This window comes from Oryx dammah, unplaced genomic scaffold, assembly GCF_014754425.2.
Source record: "Oryx dammah isolate SB20612 unplaced genomic scaffold, SCBI_Odam_1.1 HiC_scaffold_23, whole genome shotgun sequence".
NCBI lineage: Eukaryota > Metazoa > Chordata > Mammalia > Artiodactyla > Bovidae > Oryx > Oryx dammah.
The window spans coordinates 112,555,299-112,569,811 of NW_024070207.1; the positions used below are offsets into that span (position 1 = coordinate 112,555,299).

Consider the following 14,513-nt stretch of genomic DNA (forward strand, 5'->3'; position numbering starts at 1 on the left):
TAACCTAAAGATATGCACGAAATCATTTTTTTAAGGGCAGCCAATATTTTAATGACATTGGAAAGATGACATCCTAGGTGATTTTTATATTTAATTAATGCCAGAATACATTTATGTTTGAAGTAATGGAAACCCAATGAGTTTTCAGCTAAACATGAATGACTAGCCAAAAAAGTATAATCTGTACAAATGTAGATATGCATACTATAGTTTGGTTATGTGTGGTTCTTCCAGGTTTAAAAGTAAGGCTACTTATTTCCTTAGCCTAGACATTCTATGAAAATTTCAAACAGCTTTATGTCTTCAATGAAGTGAATAATATACAAGCACCCTAATCGCTACAGAACTTCAAATTTCTCACCACTCTCAATCCTTCCACACACCCCACCAAAAAACAAAAAAAAAAAAAAAAAAGTGGTTTAGAATCCAAGTTTGACAAAGTTTAAATTAACTTAATATTTTTATCTTTCTTCTTTTTTTAAGTAATTAATTTTAATTGGAGGCTAATTACTTCACAATATCATAGTGGTTTTTGCCATACATTGACATGAATCAGCCATGGGTGTACATGTGTTCCCCATCTTGAACCCCCCTCCCTCTTCCCTCCCCATCCCATCCCTCAGGGTCATCCCAGTGCACCAGCCCTGAGCACCCTGTCTCATGCATCAAACCTGGACTGGCGATCTATTTCACATATGGTAATATACATATTTCAATGCTATTCTCTCAAATCATCCTACCCTTACCTTCTCCCACAGAGTCCAAAAGTCTGTTCTATACATCTGTGTCTCTTTTGCTGTCTCACATATAGGGTCATCATTACCATCTTTCTAAATTCCATATATATGCATTAATATACTGTATTGGTGTTTTTCTTTCTGACTTACTTCACTCTGTATAATAGGCTCCAGTTTCATCCACCTCATTAGAACTGATCCAAAAAATATGGAATGCTTCACAAACTTATGTGTCATCCTTGCTCAGGGGCCATGCTAATCTTCTCTGTATCGTTCCAATTTTAGTATATGTGCTGCCAAAGCGAGTGCAATATTTTTATCTTTCAAAATTAATTAGGTTGTCTCCAATTACAATTTTTGTTTCTGCTACTATTTCATCACTAATATGTAATATGAAAATATGTTAGGACACAAAGTTTTCATTTTAGTTTATATTTATGGTTAATCAGGCTCTGCAGTCACAGAATGAATCTGCTGGGTGACACCTCAGGGACATGGATCACAGAAGTTTCAGTCCCATACAATATTTAGAGTCGCAGCACAGAGGAACCTGCACACACATTTGTATTCACATAAGCACACTGTTTTCTGGCTACCTTCCCAAATCCCCTAGTCCCCAACCCTCAAATGTATCCCATCTCCTCAGTATTCTTGCAGGTATCTAAACTGCAAGATCAGCTCTGACCTCAGTCCTGATACAAAGTAGAGAATACATCACTCACACTGAATTTGGAACTGAGCCCACCAAGTAGAAAAACTCCAGCTACAGCCTCTCAATTCATCATTCACAGTTCACAGCTGGGCACAGGGTTGCACCTTCTGCAGAGAAGCTGTGAGTTAAAATTGCAAGGGGCCATAATTGTCAAGACACCAAAACTCCTTTCCCCCTACTCAGTTCATGGATAAAACTCAGAGAGTCTTCTTTTAATAAAGGAAATAAATACGATGACAAAGTAACTCTGTGAAATGCCAGGCTATGTAGTCCCTCAAGTCATCACATACAAGACAAATTGTTATTTGGTCTCCAGCTAGCATTTGTGTAGTAGAGGTGGAGGCACTACTCCTTATACCAGGCTGACTTTTTAAAGTTTAACAAGGGCTAAAAGTGGTAGGGTGGGTGGTAACTAATACTGAGTGGTTTCCCTCTGTGCCAGGAACTATGCTAAGCCCTTCTCAGGCAGGGTAGCCTCATCACGTACTCCAGACCCAGACCACCTGATTTTGAATGCCAACACCACCATGCAATAACTATGCAACCTTAGGTGGGTTACTTAGCCTCTCTGTATTTTAGTTTCCTCATCTGTAAAATGGGGTAATAAGAGCACCACATAGGATTTTCATGAGAATTAAATGAGTACGTGTAAAGCACTTAGAATAGTGTCAGGGACACTGCCAAATAAATACAGTTGCCAGATAAAGTACATAATACCCAGTGAAATTTACATTTCATATAAGTGACTACTTTTATAGTGCAAGTACTACCAAATATTTCATGGGGCATACTTGTACCAAAAAAAATTTGTCATTGTATATCTGCAATTCAAATTTAACTGGGCATCCTGAATGTATGCATGTAGCTAAACCTGGAAACCATACATACAAATTTGCTATTACAATTTCACAAACACTCATGCTAAACTCTTGAGGCCAGATGTTTCAGAGCTCATAGAGTCTAGAAAAGCAATGCAATGCATAAACCACAGATGATATAATACCGCCAGCAATTTCTGAAGTAGCACTCCTGAAGCAAACACATTAATAATTCTATAGGGAATAGTGCTCATTCTCTGAAGAGGGATAAACAATGCCTAAAACAGCCTCACATGAGTTAAGATATAGTTTTGCCATCACAAGAATTGACGCCAGGTCCAATCTTGCCAACTGAATTACAATGCTCTCTGAGTAAGGGGTAAAGGGTAGGACATCATGGACCTCCACTTCTAGTACTACCACCATCATTATTTTCTTCTAGTCTCATAACCAGCATGATAAATTAAAAACTCTTCTCTGGTGGCTCAGTAGTAAAGAACCAGCCTGCCAATGCAGGAGAACTGGGTTCAATCCCTGATCAGTAACATCTCACATGCTGCAAAACAATTAAGCCCTGTGGGCCACAATGATTGAGCCTGTGCTCTGTAACGAGAAGCCACCACAATAAGTCCACTCACCACAACTAGAGAGTAACCTCTGCTCTCCACAACTAGAGAAAGTCCGTGGGAAGCAACAAAGGCCCAGTGCAGGAAAAAAAAAATTCTTTTTCCCATTTTACAGATTGTGAAACTGAGCCATAGGTGGGTTTATGTATTTAGCCCAGATCACACAGCCTGTATGTGGCCAGATCAGCCTTCGAACTCAAGTGAGCCTCTCTGCTCTTATCCACTACCACCACTATCATTAACAAGTCCTTTCCTTGTTTCCTCACTTCTTTGTATTCTTTCTCCATCTGTTATTCTGAAAGAGGGATTAAGATGTGACTAGAAAAGAGAAGGAAAGGTGGCACCTCAGAAAAGATGGCACCTGCTCACAAAATGCCCAGAAAGCCCTTCTCCCAAACATCATCCTACAAGCAACACAAGCGCACAGCCCCGAGGAAGACACGCATGCAACACATGCTGTGCCAAGGCAGGCACGCACGCGATGCACGTGGCTGAGGCAGGCATGCACGAGACGAACGTGGCACCGAGGCATGCACGCATGCAGAGCCAAGGCACTGCACACAAGCAAAGCACGTAGTGCCAAGGCAGGCACACACACGGCGCCAAGGCAGGCACACACGCAGCGCCGAGCCACACACACACGTGACACACGTGGCGCCGAGACAAGCATCCACGTGACACATGCAGCACCAAGGCAAGCATGCACGCGGCACCGAGACACACACACAGACACGTGACGCACATGGCGCCTGAGCAGGCACGCACGCGCACGATAGACACAGCACCCAGACACGCATGCACATGACACATGTGGCCCTGAGGCAGGCACGCACGCGGCACGGAGGCACGCAGGCACGTGGTGCAGAGGTACGGACACACGTGATGCTCCTAGCCCCGAGGAATGCACGCACGCGACGCACCTGGTGCCGAGGCAGACACACACGCATGTAGCACCAAGGCACGCACACACGCGACGCACCTGGTGCCGAGGCAGACACACACGTACGTAGCACCAAGGCACACATGCACGCGGTGCCAAGGCACCTACATATGTAACGTGCACGCAGCGCCGAGGCACGCACGTGACGCACGCGGCGCCGAGGCACGCACGTGACGCACGCGGCGCCGAGGCACACACGTGACGCACGCGGCGCCAAGGCACGCATGTACGTGATGCGCACGCAGCGCCGAGACGCACACACGCGGCGCTGAGGCAGGCACGTGATGCATGCGGCGCCGAGGCACACACGTGACGCACACAGTGCCGAGGCACGCATGTACGTGATGCGCACGCAGCGCCGAGAAGGCGCTGAGGCAGGCACGTGATGCACGCCACACCGAGGCACGCACGCGGCGCTGAGGCAGGCACGTCGGCGCCGAGGCAGGCACGCACGTGACGCACTCGGCGCCGAGGCACGCACGCACAAGGTGCTGAGGCACGCACGTGACGCACGTGGCACGGCGGCACACACGCATGTGACGTGCACGCAGCGCTGAGGCACGCACGCACGCGGCGCCGAGGCACGCACGTGACGCATGCGGCACCAAGGCACGCATATACGTGACGCGCACGCAGCGCCGAGAGACGCGGCGCTGAGGCAGGCACATGACGCACTCGGTGCCAAGGCACGCACGCACAAGGTGCTGAGGCACGCACGTGACGCACGCGGCACGGCGGCACACACGCAGTGACGTGCACGCAGCGCTGAGGCACGCACGCACGAGGTGCTGAGGCACGCACGTGACGCACACAGCGCCGAAGCACGCATGCGCACTCAGCAAGGCTTACACTAAAAACAGCTAGCAAGGGAAACAAGCTGTCAGGAAGCAACGGGATCAGTGTCATTCTTCAGGCTTTACTTTTTCATTATTGTCATTCGTAGTATAGACAAAACTCATGAAATAAGTGGTCCTCTATACAAAAACTCTAGTAAACTCAAATTGAACGTTTGAGTTCAAAAATGTAAATTTCACACATCTGCAAGACCTGTTCCATAGCCAAAGCACAAAGGGACGTCAGGTCTAAAAGCTGTCCTCTGATAATCCTACCTGGTCCTTCATCCTACTCCAGGTCACCCACGCTCCACTGGAGAAAACCCTAGGTCATCTGCTCTGCTGGGAACGAGAAAGAACCTGGGAATTTGCAATTTTTTTTCACCCTTTCTGGGACAAGATAAAAAAGCTGCAACAGTTTAGTCACTAGAGTAGGTCTAATGTTATGAAAAAATGGAGCAAGACAGGACTAGGATCCAAGAAAGTTACCTGGCATGGCTTCTGGCACACGGGCACAGATGGACCGGAGCCAGACATGAACTTGAAGCCCAGTCCTGCCGCTAACTCAGGTTGTGACCCTTAGCAAGCTATTTAGCTTTTGGAAGCCTACATTTCCTCATCTGCAGTTGGGCCAGGTGATAGCACCAACTTCATGGGGTTCTTATGAAGATTTTATGAGATGGCACATGTAAGTCACAGAACATATTGCCTGGTTAAAATGTGTGTGTGTGTAACTTAAGAATGAGACCAGAAAAAAAAAAAAAAAGAATAGACTGGTGGTTGTCAAGGAGTGTGGGATTAGCAGATGTAAACTCTTTTACATATAGGATGGTTAACAGGGTCCTACTGTATAGCACAGGGAACTAAATTCAGTGATGGTGGTGGTTTAGTTGCTAAATCGTGTCCAACTCTTGTGACCCCATGGGCTGTAACCTGCCGGGCTTCTCTATCCCTGGGATTTCCTAGGTAAGGATACTAGAGTTGCTTGCCATTTCCTTCTCCCAGGGATCTTCCCAACCCAAGGATCCAACTCAGGTCTCTTGCATTCCAGGTGGTCTCCTGCATTGCAGGCAGATTCTTTACCAATTGAACCACCAGGGAAACCTGTGATAAACTATGATGGGAAAGAATGTATATGTATAGTGTGTGTGTGTGTGTGTGTGTGTGTGTGTGTGTGTGTGTGTGTGTGTGTGTGTGTGTATAGTGTATAGTATAGTGTATATATATATACTATATATAGTGTGTTTACATATATATATAGTATAACTGAGATTGCTGTACAGCAGTAATTAACACATTGCAATTCAACTAAACTTCAATTTTAAAAGTTTTTAAAAAGGACTCTAATAACACAGCTATCTAACCTAGTATCTTTGTATAAAGCCTCAGAGTTTAAAAGCCCTTTTACCTATGTCTTTTCCATTTTAATCGATGCCACTGCCAAAAACCTAAGTATTTCCTTGATTCTCTGTATTTTTTTTACAGCCCACATCCAGCTAAGGCGATAGGAATGTCGATGGTCTCTGTCTTCAGGTTTTAAGAAAGCCCATTCAGTCTTCCACACCCCTTTCTGATTTCCTTATAATGACTTGGAATACTGCACAGCTGTTTTATTGCAAGAAAAAAAAAAGCAGGAAACCTATATTCCACACTTCACACCAAGACTTGAAAGTAAAGTTAAAATTTCACCAGAATTGCATTTCATACTTGGTAAACCTCAAACAAGCAAAATACTAAAAATACCACCTGTTTTCTCTTCCACTCCCCAAGGTACCATAATTATAACTTGACACAGGGTGGAAAACTGACTTACCAGCTTCGATGCATTCTGGCTTCAGGCAGTACTCTGGTTTAGCATGGAGACTTAAGAAACCTTGACTCACTGAAAAAACAGACCAAAATAAATGACTGGCTTGCAGCAGACCACCAACAGGTAACCCATTGTCAGGCACACTTATGAGACGTTTGATATCTATTCATCCTTCCCTGTATTGACACCACATTCAAAAATCCACTTGGCTCAGTGTCACAGAACCAGACTCTGGTCACTAGCTAAGCAACCTTGGTGAGACTCTTGGTGGCTCCCAAACTTGGTTTGCTTGAACATGAAGACAAGTGGGCACAACTAGACCTGCGCTTCTTAAAGTGGGGTCCCAGGGGCAAAGGCAGCACAGCAACATCACCTGGGAGCTAATGAGAAAAATGCAGATAACCAAGCCCTACCCTGACCTTCAGACTCACAAACTCTGGGGTTGGGGCCCAACCATCCTCATGTTATTTATTTAATTTTCATCTATTTATTTGTTTATGGCTTTCCCGGGTCTTCACTGCTTTGCATGGGCTTTTTCTGGAGAGTTGCGGTGAGTGGGGGCTACTCTCCAGTTGTGGTGCATGGTCTTCTCATTGCAGTGGCTTCTCTTGCTGCAGAGAGCACAGTCTCTAGGCGCGTAGGCTTCAATAGCTGTGGCACAGGGACTTAGTTGCCTAGCATGCATATGGGATCTTTCTGGACCAGGGATCAAACCCGTGTTCCCCGAATTGGCAGGCAGACTCTTAACCTCTGGTCCACCAGGAAAGTCCCATTTGCATTTTAACAAGCCCTCCATGTTATTCTGATGCACACTCAAGTTTGAGAACCATTTGGTTAAATAATCCCTAAAGTCTCTATCTCCGATTATCTGTGGTTTAAGTCTAATCATTTCACTTTTTGTTTACAACTACATTCTCATTTTAGTGATGGGAAAATTGGAAGTTATAGACTGTGTCATTTGGACTAAATCCAGAGTGTAAGGAGAAAGCTAGCATATGTGGCATTTAAAGTTCTGCATCTTATCTAAACCATTCATACAGATACAGCCCATAAAAGGAGGAAGAGTAACAGTGATTTTTTTTTTTCTGTCAAGAGAATCATTATCTGCCTGTCCTGTACTCCACACCCACCTCCCAGCAGGCCCAGCCCAGCTACCACACAGATACAGCTTGGTGGACCAAGTTTCCAACTACTTCCACCAAAACAAAACCAAACAGAAACCCTACAAGACCTAAGTAGCTTTTCATCAATTTATTTCCCCCGCCTGGCTGGCAACTTTCTGCAAATGTTTGGAGGGGTGCCCTGTTCATAAACTTCAGGTGGCACCTGGACGTTAGCAGATATGAGTTTAGACTTTGAAAATATTTGTGGTAGCCAAGGAAATTGTGGGGAATTCATTATTGCTGTACTCTGTGAGCAGAAATAAGGAATCCTTTGGAAATGTGGCCATGGGGAGATGGAAGGTAGAGGGTGAACAGAGGCCAAGGCCTTTCAAGGTATCCTCAGCAGAGGAAAAGTATCCCTATGCTTCTGCTAGAGATGGAAGACCTATATATCACCTGCCAGTGTGGCAATTTGTGTTATTTATTAACCCACATTCTAAGAGGAGCCTGCTTTTTCTTTGTTCTTTTCTCTGCTGCCATCCTCCAGTCTTTTTACCTGTGTAACATTAAACATTCAAGAAAATTGCCTATGAAACAAACATCTCAGGCCTATTTTTAAGAAAAGAAGTATCTTAAAGTTATATTTTTATTTCTTTAGAAATCAAAAAAAGTAAAAATATATATGTGGAGCATAACAATTAGCATGAAATATTTCAATATGCCTTGGTGATTGAACTATAAATTTTTCCCTTCAGTCTATTACTATATGTTTACCAAATGTTCTTTAATGAGCATGTCTTTTTTTAATGTGGAAAAAGAAAGTTTATTGTAAATAACAATATTTTATCATTCTGGACAATACCTTCTTGATACTAACCTTATTTTATTTTAGAAAAAAGATAATAAAATAATTAAAGACATTCCTTTCAAGATACAAACTTCCAGTTATAAAATAAATAGGTCATGTGGATGTAACATATAGCCTGGAGACCATAGTTAGCAACACTATATTGTATATCTGGAAGTTTATAAGAGAGTAGATCTTAAAAGTTCTCACCTTAAGAAAAAAATATCATTTGACAAAAATACCATTTCTTTTTTAATTTGAGAGCATGCAACTACTTAAAAGCAAATGTCTGTGAATGTATACATCCAAATGGACATGGCCACCTGAAGCAATACTTCTCAAACTTTAATTTGCAAATGAATCATTTGGGAATCTTGTGAAAAATGAAGATTCTGAATCAGTAGGTCTGGGGTGGGGCTCCAGCTCCCAAGTGATGTGGATGCTGCTGGTCCACAGACCACACTTGGGAGTAGCGAAGGCTGAGGGAGAATTATTCTCTAACGTCATTACACCTTCTCTTAAAGATTCTAAGTGAGAGAGAGCCAAGTTATCGGGCATATTGGAAAGTTATTTCTTTCTATTTTATGTAGGCCTCCTTACCCATAATAGCATCAACTGGCTTGATAAACTTTACTGTGCTTGAAAAACTTTAGAGCTGATCCCAAAGGATCATCTTCTCTCAAAGAACAAAGATTTGGAATCCCCTAATTCTAATGGTTAGGACTCCGCATGGCAGAGGGCCTGGGTTCAATCCCTGGTTGGGGGACTAATATCCCACAGGCTGAATGGTGTGGCAAAAAAAAAAAAATGCTGCCATAAAGAATATTCTAATAATATGCTACAGCCTCAGAACTCCCATAAGAGTGGGAGGAATTTCAAAGAAGCTTCAAGCAGCAGTAACATCATTAAAAAGAGAACAAATTTTTACATAAATAATAATCACTTGGATTTTTAAGTTTGGGGGTGTTTGCAAAACACTGATAGTCTAACTTTGTAGTCACTTCTCACACAGTGCATAGTCCTTGACATTATCATTTTTCCCCCAGTTGTGAATTTCAGGATAGGACACTTGCCTAAACCCCAAGTGCCAAGAAATTTCACAACAGTTTTCAAAAGCCTCAAGTTCAGTTGCAGGAATAGGAGATTCAGCGATAAACCCATCTAATTTCCTAAATCTTCAGCCACAGAAAACATGGAAAGATGGTTTGCTCATTTAGCACTTTTCAACCACACAACCCTAACTTTTTAATGTTTAATTACTGGCTTTCCCTTGCCAAGATAAACGTGGCCGCCTGCATCCTGCATATGCCAAGGTCTGTTTCCAGGCTTGCTACATTTCAAACAGCACCTAGACTCTCCTCAGGAAAGGGCTTGGACCTACATAATTTTCACGCTAATGAAATAGTATAGGCCGCATGAGAAAAATACAAAGGAGAACAGTCAAAGATTCAGAATGCCTAAAATCTTAGAACATCCCTCTCCCCTTTCTAAGATATTTCATTCTTTCTCATAAGAATATGTTTTTATCATCATATATACTCTCTGGGAACATCATTCTCACCAACAGTCATTAAAATCAATGAATCACAATACCTTTCAAATCTTGGGAGGAAAACCTCTGTTTTCCTTCATATTAACTTTTAAATCTAATAGAAAGAGTTAAAATTTTATTCCACCAGAGTTACTAGATTGGAAAGGAATTGAAGAATACCACTAAAGGTGCATTTTTAAAGACTGATTTGTATTTTGTGAGTTAAATTTCATGAGTCATTCAGGCAAACATTGACAAAAATCAAATGGAAAGAAATTCCAGCATGGTTTGATCACAATTTAAAGTCTTTCCTCACCAAATAAATGAAAGTATCTGACTATGAATTCGTCAACACTCATTTTGCTAAATGTAATACATAATAAAATGTTTGCCTGAGGCAACCAAGTCCTCCAGCCACTCGAAGCCACTTTATACCCACTTCACATTTTGGATTATGTATTTGGTACTTGGGCATTCATATTTATTTACCTTCCTAAAGAAAAAGCTTCCTTTCATTTGCATATTTAATAGAAACTAAGGACGCACCACCTACTAACACAAGCGAACAGCCCTCCACCTGCATCCTGACAAGGTGTGCCAGAATTAAGCGCAAGGAAACCACTGCACAGTCACCCAGTTCCCTGGCCTCCAGTGCCCCCACTTACCTAGAAAGAGGACTATGCCCAGCACGAGGGTGGCACCAATGAACACGACCAGGGCGATTCGAGTGCCTCTGTTGGCTGTCTTTCCGATCTCCATGCTGCTCCCTGTTTCTGCCTCCATCGGGAGAGACAGAGAGGCCAGTTAAGAAGAAAGTCGCTTTTTGTGGTTTGGTGGCTGGTCTCAAGAATCTGTTAGGCGTTGACACCCAAGGTTCTCATGCTCTTCTACTAATGGACAGGTTAAAGAAAAAAATCCCGTCAGGAAATGTCCTCTCGCCACCCTTTGTCAAATAATTCTTCACAAATGAAATGAAACCCAAAATATTGGTTGCCTTGCCTTTCCCCCTGACCAGACAAAACAAACAGTGGTTGCTTTATCTTGGTGCTCTCCCCCAGCAAAGTCCCTCTCAACCGACCGTTTGGCAGGCTCTTCTCTCAGGCGTTCCGAGTGTACATGTTTTACTATGTTGCTGAACAGATGTTTTAGCTATTTAAATGTATAGTCACTTGGGGAGGAAAATACAATTGTCTTTATCAAAACTGGATTCTCGTCAAACTCCCCCAAACCATGATAAGTTAGGTGGCAAGGATTCTTCAGACCCTCTTCAAGATCTCAAAGAATCATATAATTCTTTTGCCATAAACATTCTGCTCGCCTGAATTGTCTTCATCAAAGATATTCTTTCAGCGTGCAAGTCCCCTTTTAAAGCCTTCTAAGAGTTCCGGGGATATCCTGGAGCATTTTATTTTCGGAACTTTGTGTATGACAGCATGTGCCAAAAATCAGAGTCATAGCCCAGTGCGGTGCAAAGTAGCAATTAAGACAACCTACAGAGGCTGATGGTTTGGACTGGAACTTGTTTTTAAGGAAGAAGGAAAAGCACTTCCTTTCTGTGGTGCTAAGAATTGTAAAAAAAAGGCGAATAAGTGTTCCAATTAAGCTTATTAGCAAGCACACAAGATATGGCAAGAGGGTTCTTCCTTGCGTGTTTTGATGAAAAGTACACCCATGTATTTTGCCCTGCAGCACCACCACCAGTTAGTACGTTCTTGTGTTTTCATTAAGCCCCCGTCTCAGCAGGTTCCCCAGGATGAACTCAGAGGTTATTGATTTCACTGGAAAGACTGATTAATAACTGGTTCTTTGATTTCTTGGATTATACTAACAATTTAAGTGATAAAAATCTGCTTTCTTCACAGGGCAGGGCAGCTGATATTTCAATGTTATTATTACACCTGATTAAGTTTTGCTGGAGGTCATACAACAGTTTGGAGTGGAGCTGAATTCAGCTACATCTGGAAATCAGGAGAGTGCTTTTCTTATACAAAACTTCTGCCCACTGCCTTAGGGGTTCATACGAAGGCTCTGCAGACAGTCCTGTAACACCTGTTACCTTACTTTCTGCTCATTGCATGCGCCCCCCCCAAGCCAGAAAAGCACAAGCTTTTGTCCAAGTTATGACATCATGGTATGTTGTAGACACTATGTGCTCATCAACTGCTGGTTTATTTTGGTGTTATTGCTCCAGTAACACATCCTAGCAGGCCTTTGACTTCTAGGATGGGATCCTCCCAAGAGTTTTGGGACTTGACTCCATAATGCTTCTTAGACTGCAAGCTCCATGAGGTCAGGAATCCTATCTGTCAAGTTCAGTGCTGCAGCCCCATCAGCCACAGTCTGGCCCGCAACAGTGAAGGGAGAAATACAAGCAATGGAAACTACACCAGGCAGCTCCAGCCACCTACTCTTAAAAAGCAGCTTCAGGAACCCCAGACACTAGTGTCTTTCAGCCTCCTGATTCCTTCTAGATGCTCAGATGGTGATAATACTTCACACAGGTATAGCAGTTTCATATCACATTTAAACCCCATGGTAAACCTATATATGGGGCTTCCCTGGTAGCTCAGCAATAAAGAATCCACCTGCCAATGCAAGAGACCTGGGTTCGATCCTGGGGTTGGGAACATCCCCTAGATAAGGAAATGGCAACCCATTCTAGTATTCTCGCCTGGAGAATCACATGGACGGAGGAGCCTGGTGGGCTACAGTCCACAGGGCTGCAAAAGAGTTGGACGTGACTGAGTGACTAAACATTAACAACAAACCTTTATACTTGCTAGCAAAGGTATTTTTCTCTTTGTTTTGCCCCCAGGAATGCTGAGGTCCAAGGGCTGGCCTCTGGTGACATAGGAAAAGCTGGAAGTGGAAAGATAGCAAGGGGATCACTACCATCTCCTATGCACAGGGAAGAGGACACACTCAAAAGCACAACACCAGGACCACACCTTCCCTTACTCCTTCCTTCTAATCTCCTCACACCTTTCCAGGTCCAGGCTGGTGATTGTGAGTTGACAACTGGAAACCTTGGACTGGCAGTTTCCCCAAAGATGAGGGCAATTGGGACTTAGTCTGAAGCACACCTGTCCATCACATAACCACATGGATTCATTCCTGAACACTTGACTGCTCAGTGAAAACCCTTTGAACCCAAAAATAGTTCCATTACTTGTAACAGGAAAATTATGGCGCATTTCATCCCAAGTGAAGATATTTAAATATAGATAGAAAAATGTATTAATTGAACAATGAAAATAGGTCTTTTCAAAATGTCAAAAATAAATAGTTCATATAATGTAATGAAGGCTTATTTTACCCACCAAAGGACTAAAGGAAGACACGAGAGTAGGTGGGTATTGGTAGAAGAAAAGGTACAGGTTAATCATTCATCATCAGGCTGTGCCATTGTCTGCACTAATTTTTCAACCTTTTTAGAAATGATTATTTTGCACTCAAACTGCACTGAAAAATAAAGTTGTAGCACAGGAAAAAACCTTTAGAGCAAAATAAATTCAAAGCACTGTGTACTCAAAAGAGACAAAAGCAGGGATCTGCAAACTAGGGCACAAGGCCCACTGCCTGTTTTTGTAAATAAAGTTTTATTGGAACAAGGTCATGCCCACTTGTCAATGTATCATCTATGATTGCTTTCATGCAATGAAGTCAAAGTTGAGTACTTTTGTGACACAGACGGTATGTGAGGCTTAGAATACTCTCTGGCCCTTTAAAGTTTACCAATCCCTGAACTAACTGCTGCCTCTTCACCTCACCTACATGGCGCACATAAAGCAAAATTGTCACTGACCACACTTGACCTGCTTCTGAAAATCATTCTACTTGATATTCTGTAAATACAGGCTGTTGTGTCAAGGAAATTGGCCGATGTGTCTATGCCTGAAATTGTAATATTTAAGTTACAGCATATTGTTTACTGTGTTTTGAGGTGAAAAGTCAGTATTCTGCTATTAAAAAGAAGTGGGCTTTGCCCCCCAAAAAATGTATAATTTCTCAATAGCTGTAAAAATTAGTAAAGTAACAAGGCACTGTCCAAGTGAGTCTATTAATAGTTGGGTCTGTACCAACCCAGTTGTTTCAGTTAAGAAGCTCCAGGCGACTTCCCTGGTGGTCCAGTGGCTAAGACTACACTCCCAATGCAAGGGTCCATGTTCAAACGCTGGTCAGGGAACTAGATCCAGCATGACACAACTAAGATCTGGTGTAGCCAAATAAATATTTTTAAAAAGAAGAAGCAGCTCCAAGACTATCAGGAGCCTTAACTGGAATCAATTAATGAATCAACAGAAGTTTCTTGAGCTTTTCTCAGGTGCCTGGCCCTCTGCAAGGCCTGTGAGGGAAGACAAAGAAGCTATGCCAGAGATTCCAGACTGGGAAACTGAACTTGGGCCAGAAAATATGCAAAACGCATGGCAACTTAGTTACAGAACACTACTACAGGCCAGCAAGTGTCTAGAGAAGTAGAAATCTCTGAGCAGTAGATTTGTTGGGAAGACTTCCAGGAGGACTGCAAGACCGGACAGCTTAGGGGAAAAAGGAAG

The 14,513-nt window shown here is 43.0% G+C and overlaps 1 protein-coding gene and 1 non-coding gene across 2 annotated transcripts in view; both read right to left on the reverse strand.

The window, feature by feature from the left end:
• Positions 1–10,961, reverse strand: part of PHEX (phosphate regulating endopeptidase homolog X-linked) — a 204,158-nt gene extending 193,197 nt beyond the window's left edge. The window contains exons 1-2 of the mRNA XM_040266660.1: positions 10,623–10,961; positions 6,480–6,548 (exon numbers count right to left, since the gene is read on the reverse strand). Coding sequence (XP_040122594.1) covers positions 6,480–6,548; positions 10,623–10,740 — 187 coding nt within the window. The 5' untranslated portion in view covers positions 10,741–10,961. The remainder of the gene's footprint in view (positions 1–6,479; positions 6,549–10,622) is intronic.
• On the reverse strand, positions 940–1,046 carry LOC120882730. The gene has a single exon (XR_005725583.1). It is a non-coding gene; the product is annotated as a U6 spliceosomal RNA (small nuclear RNA).
• Positions 10,962–14,513: the final 3,552 nt, after the last annotated feature.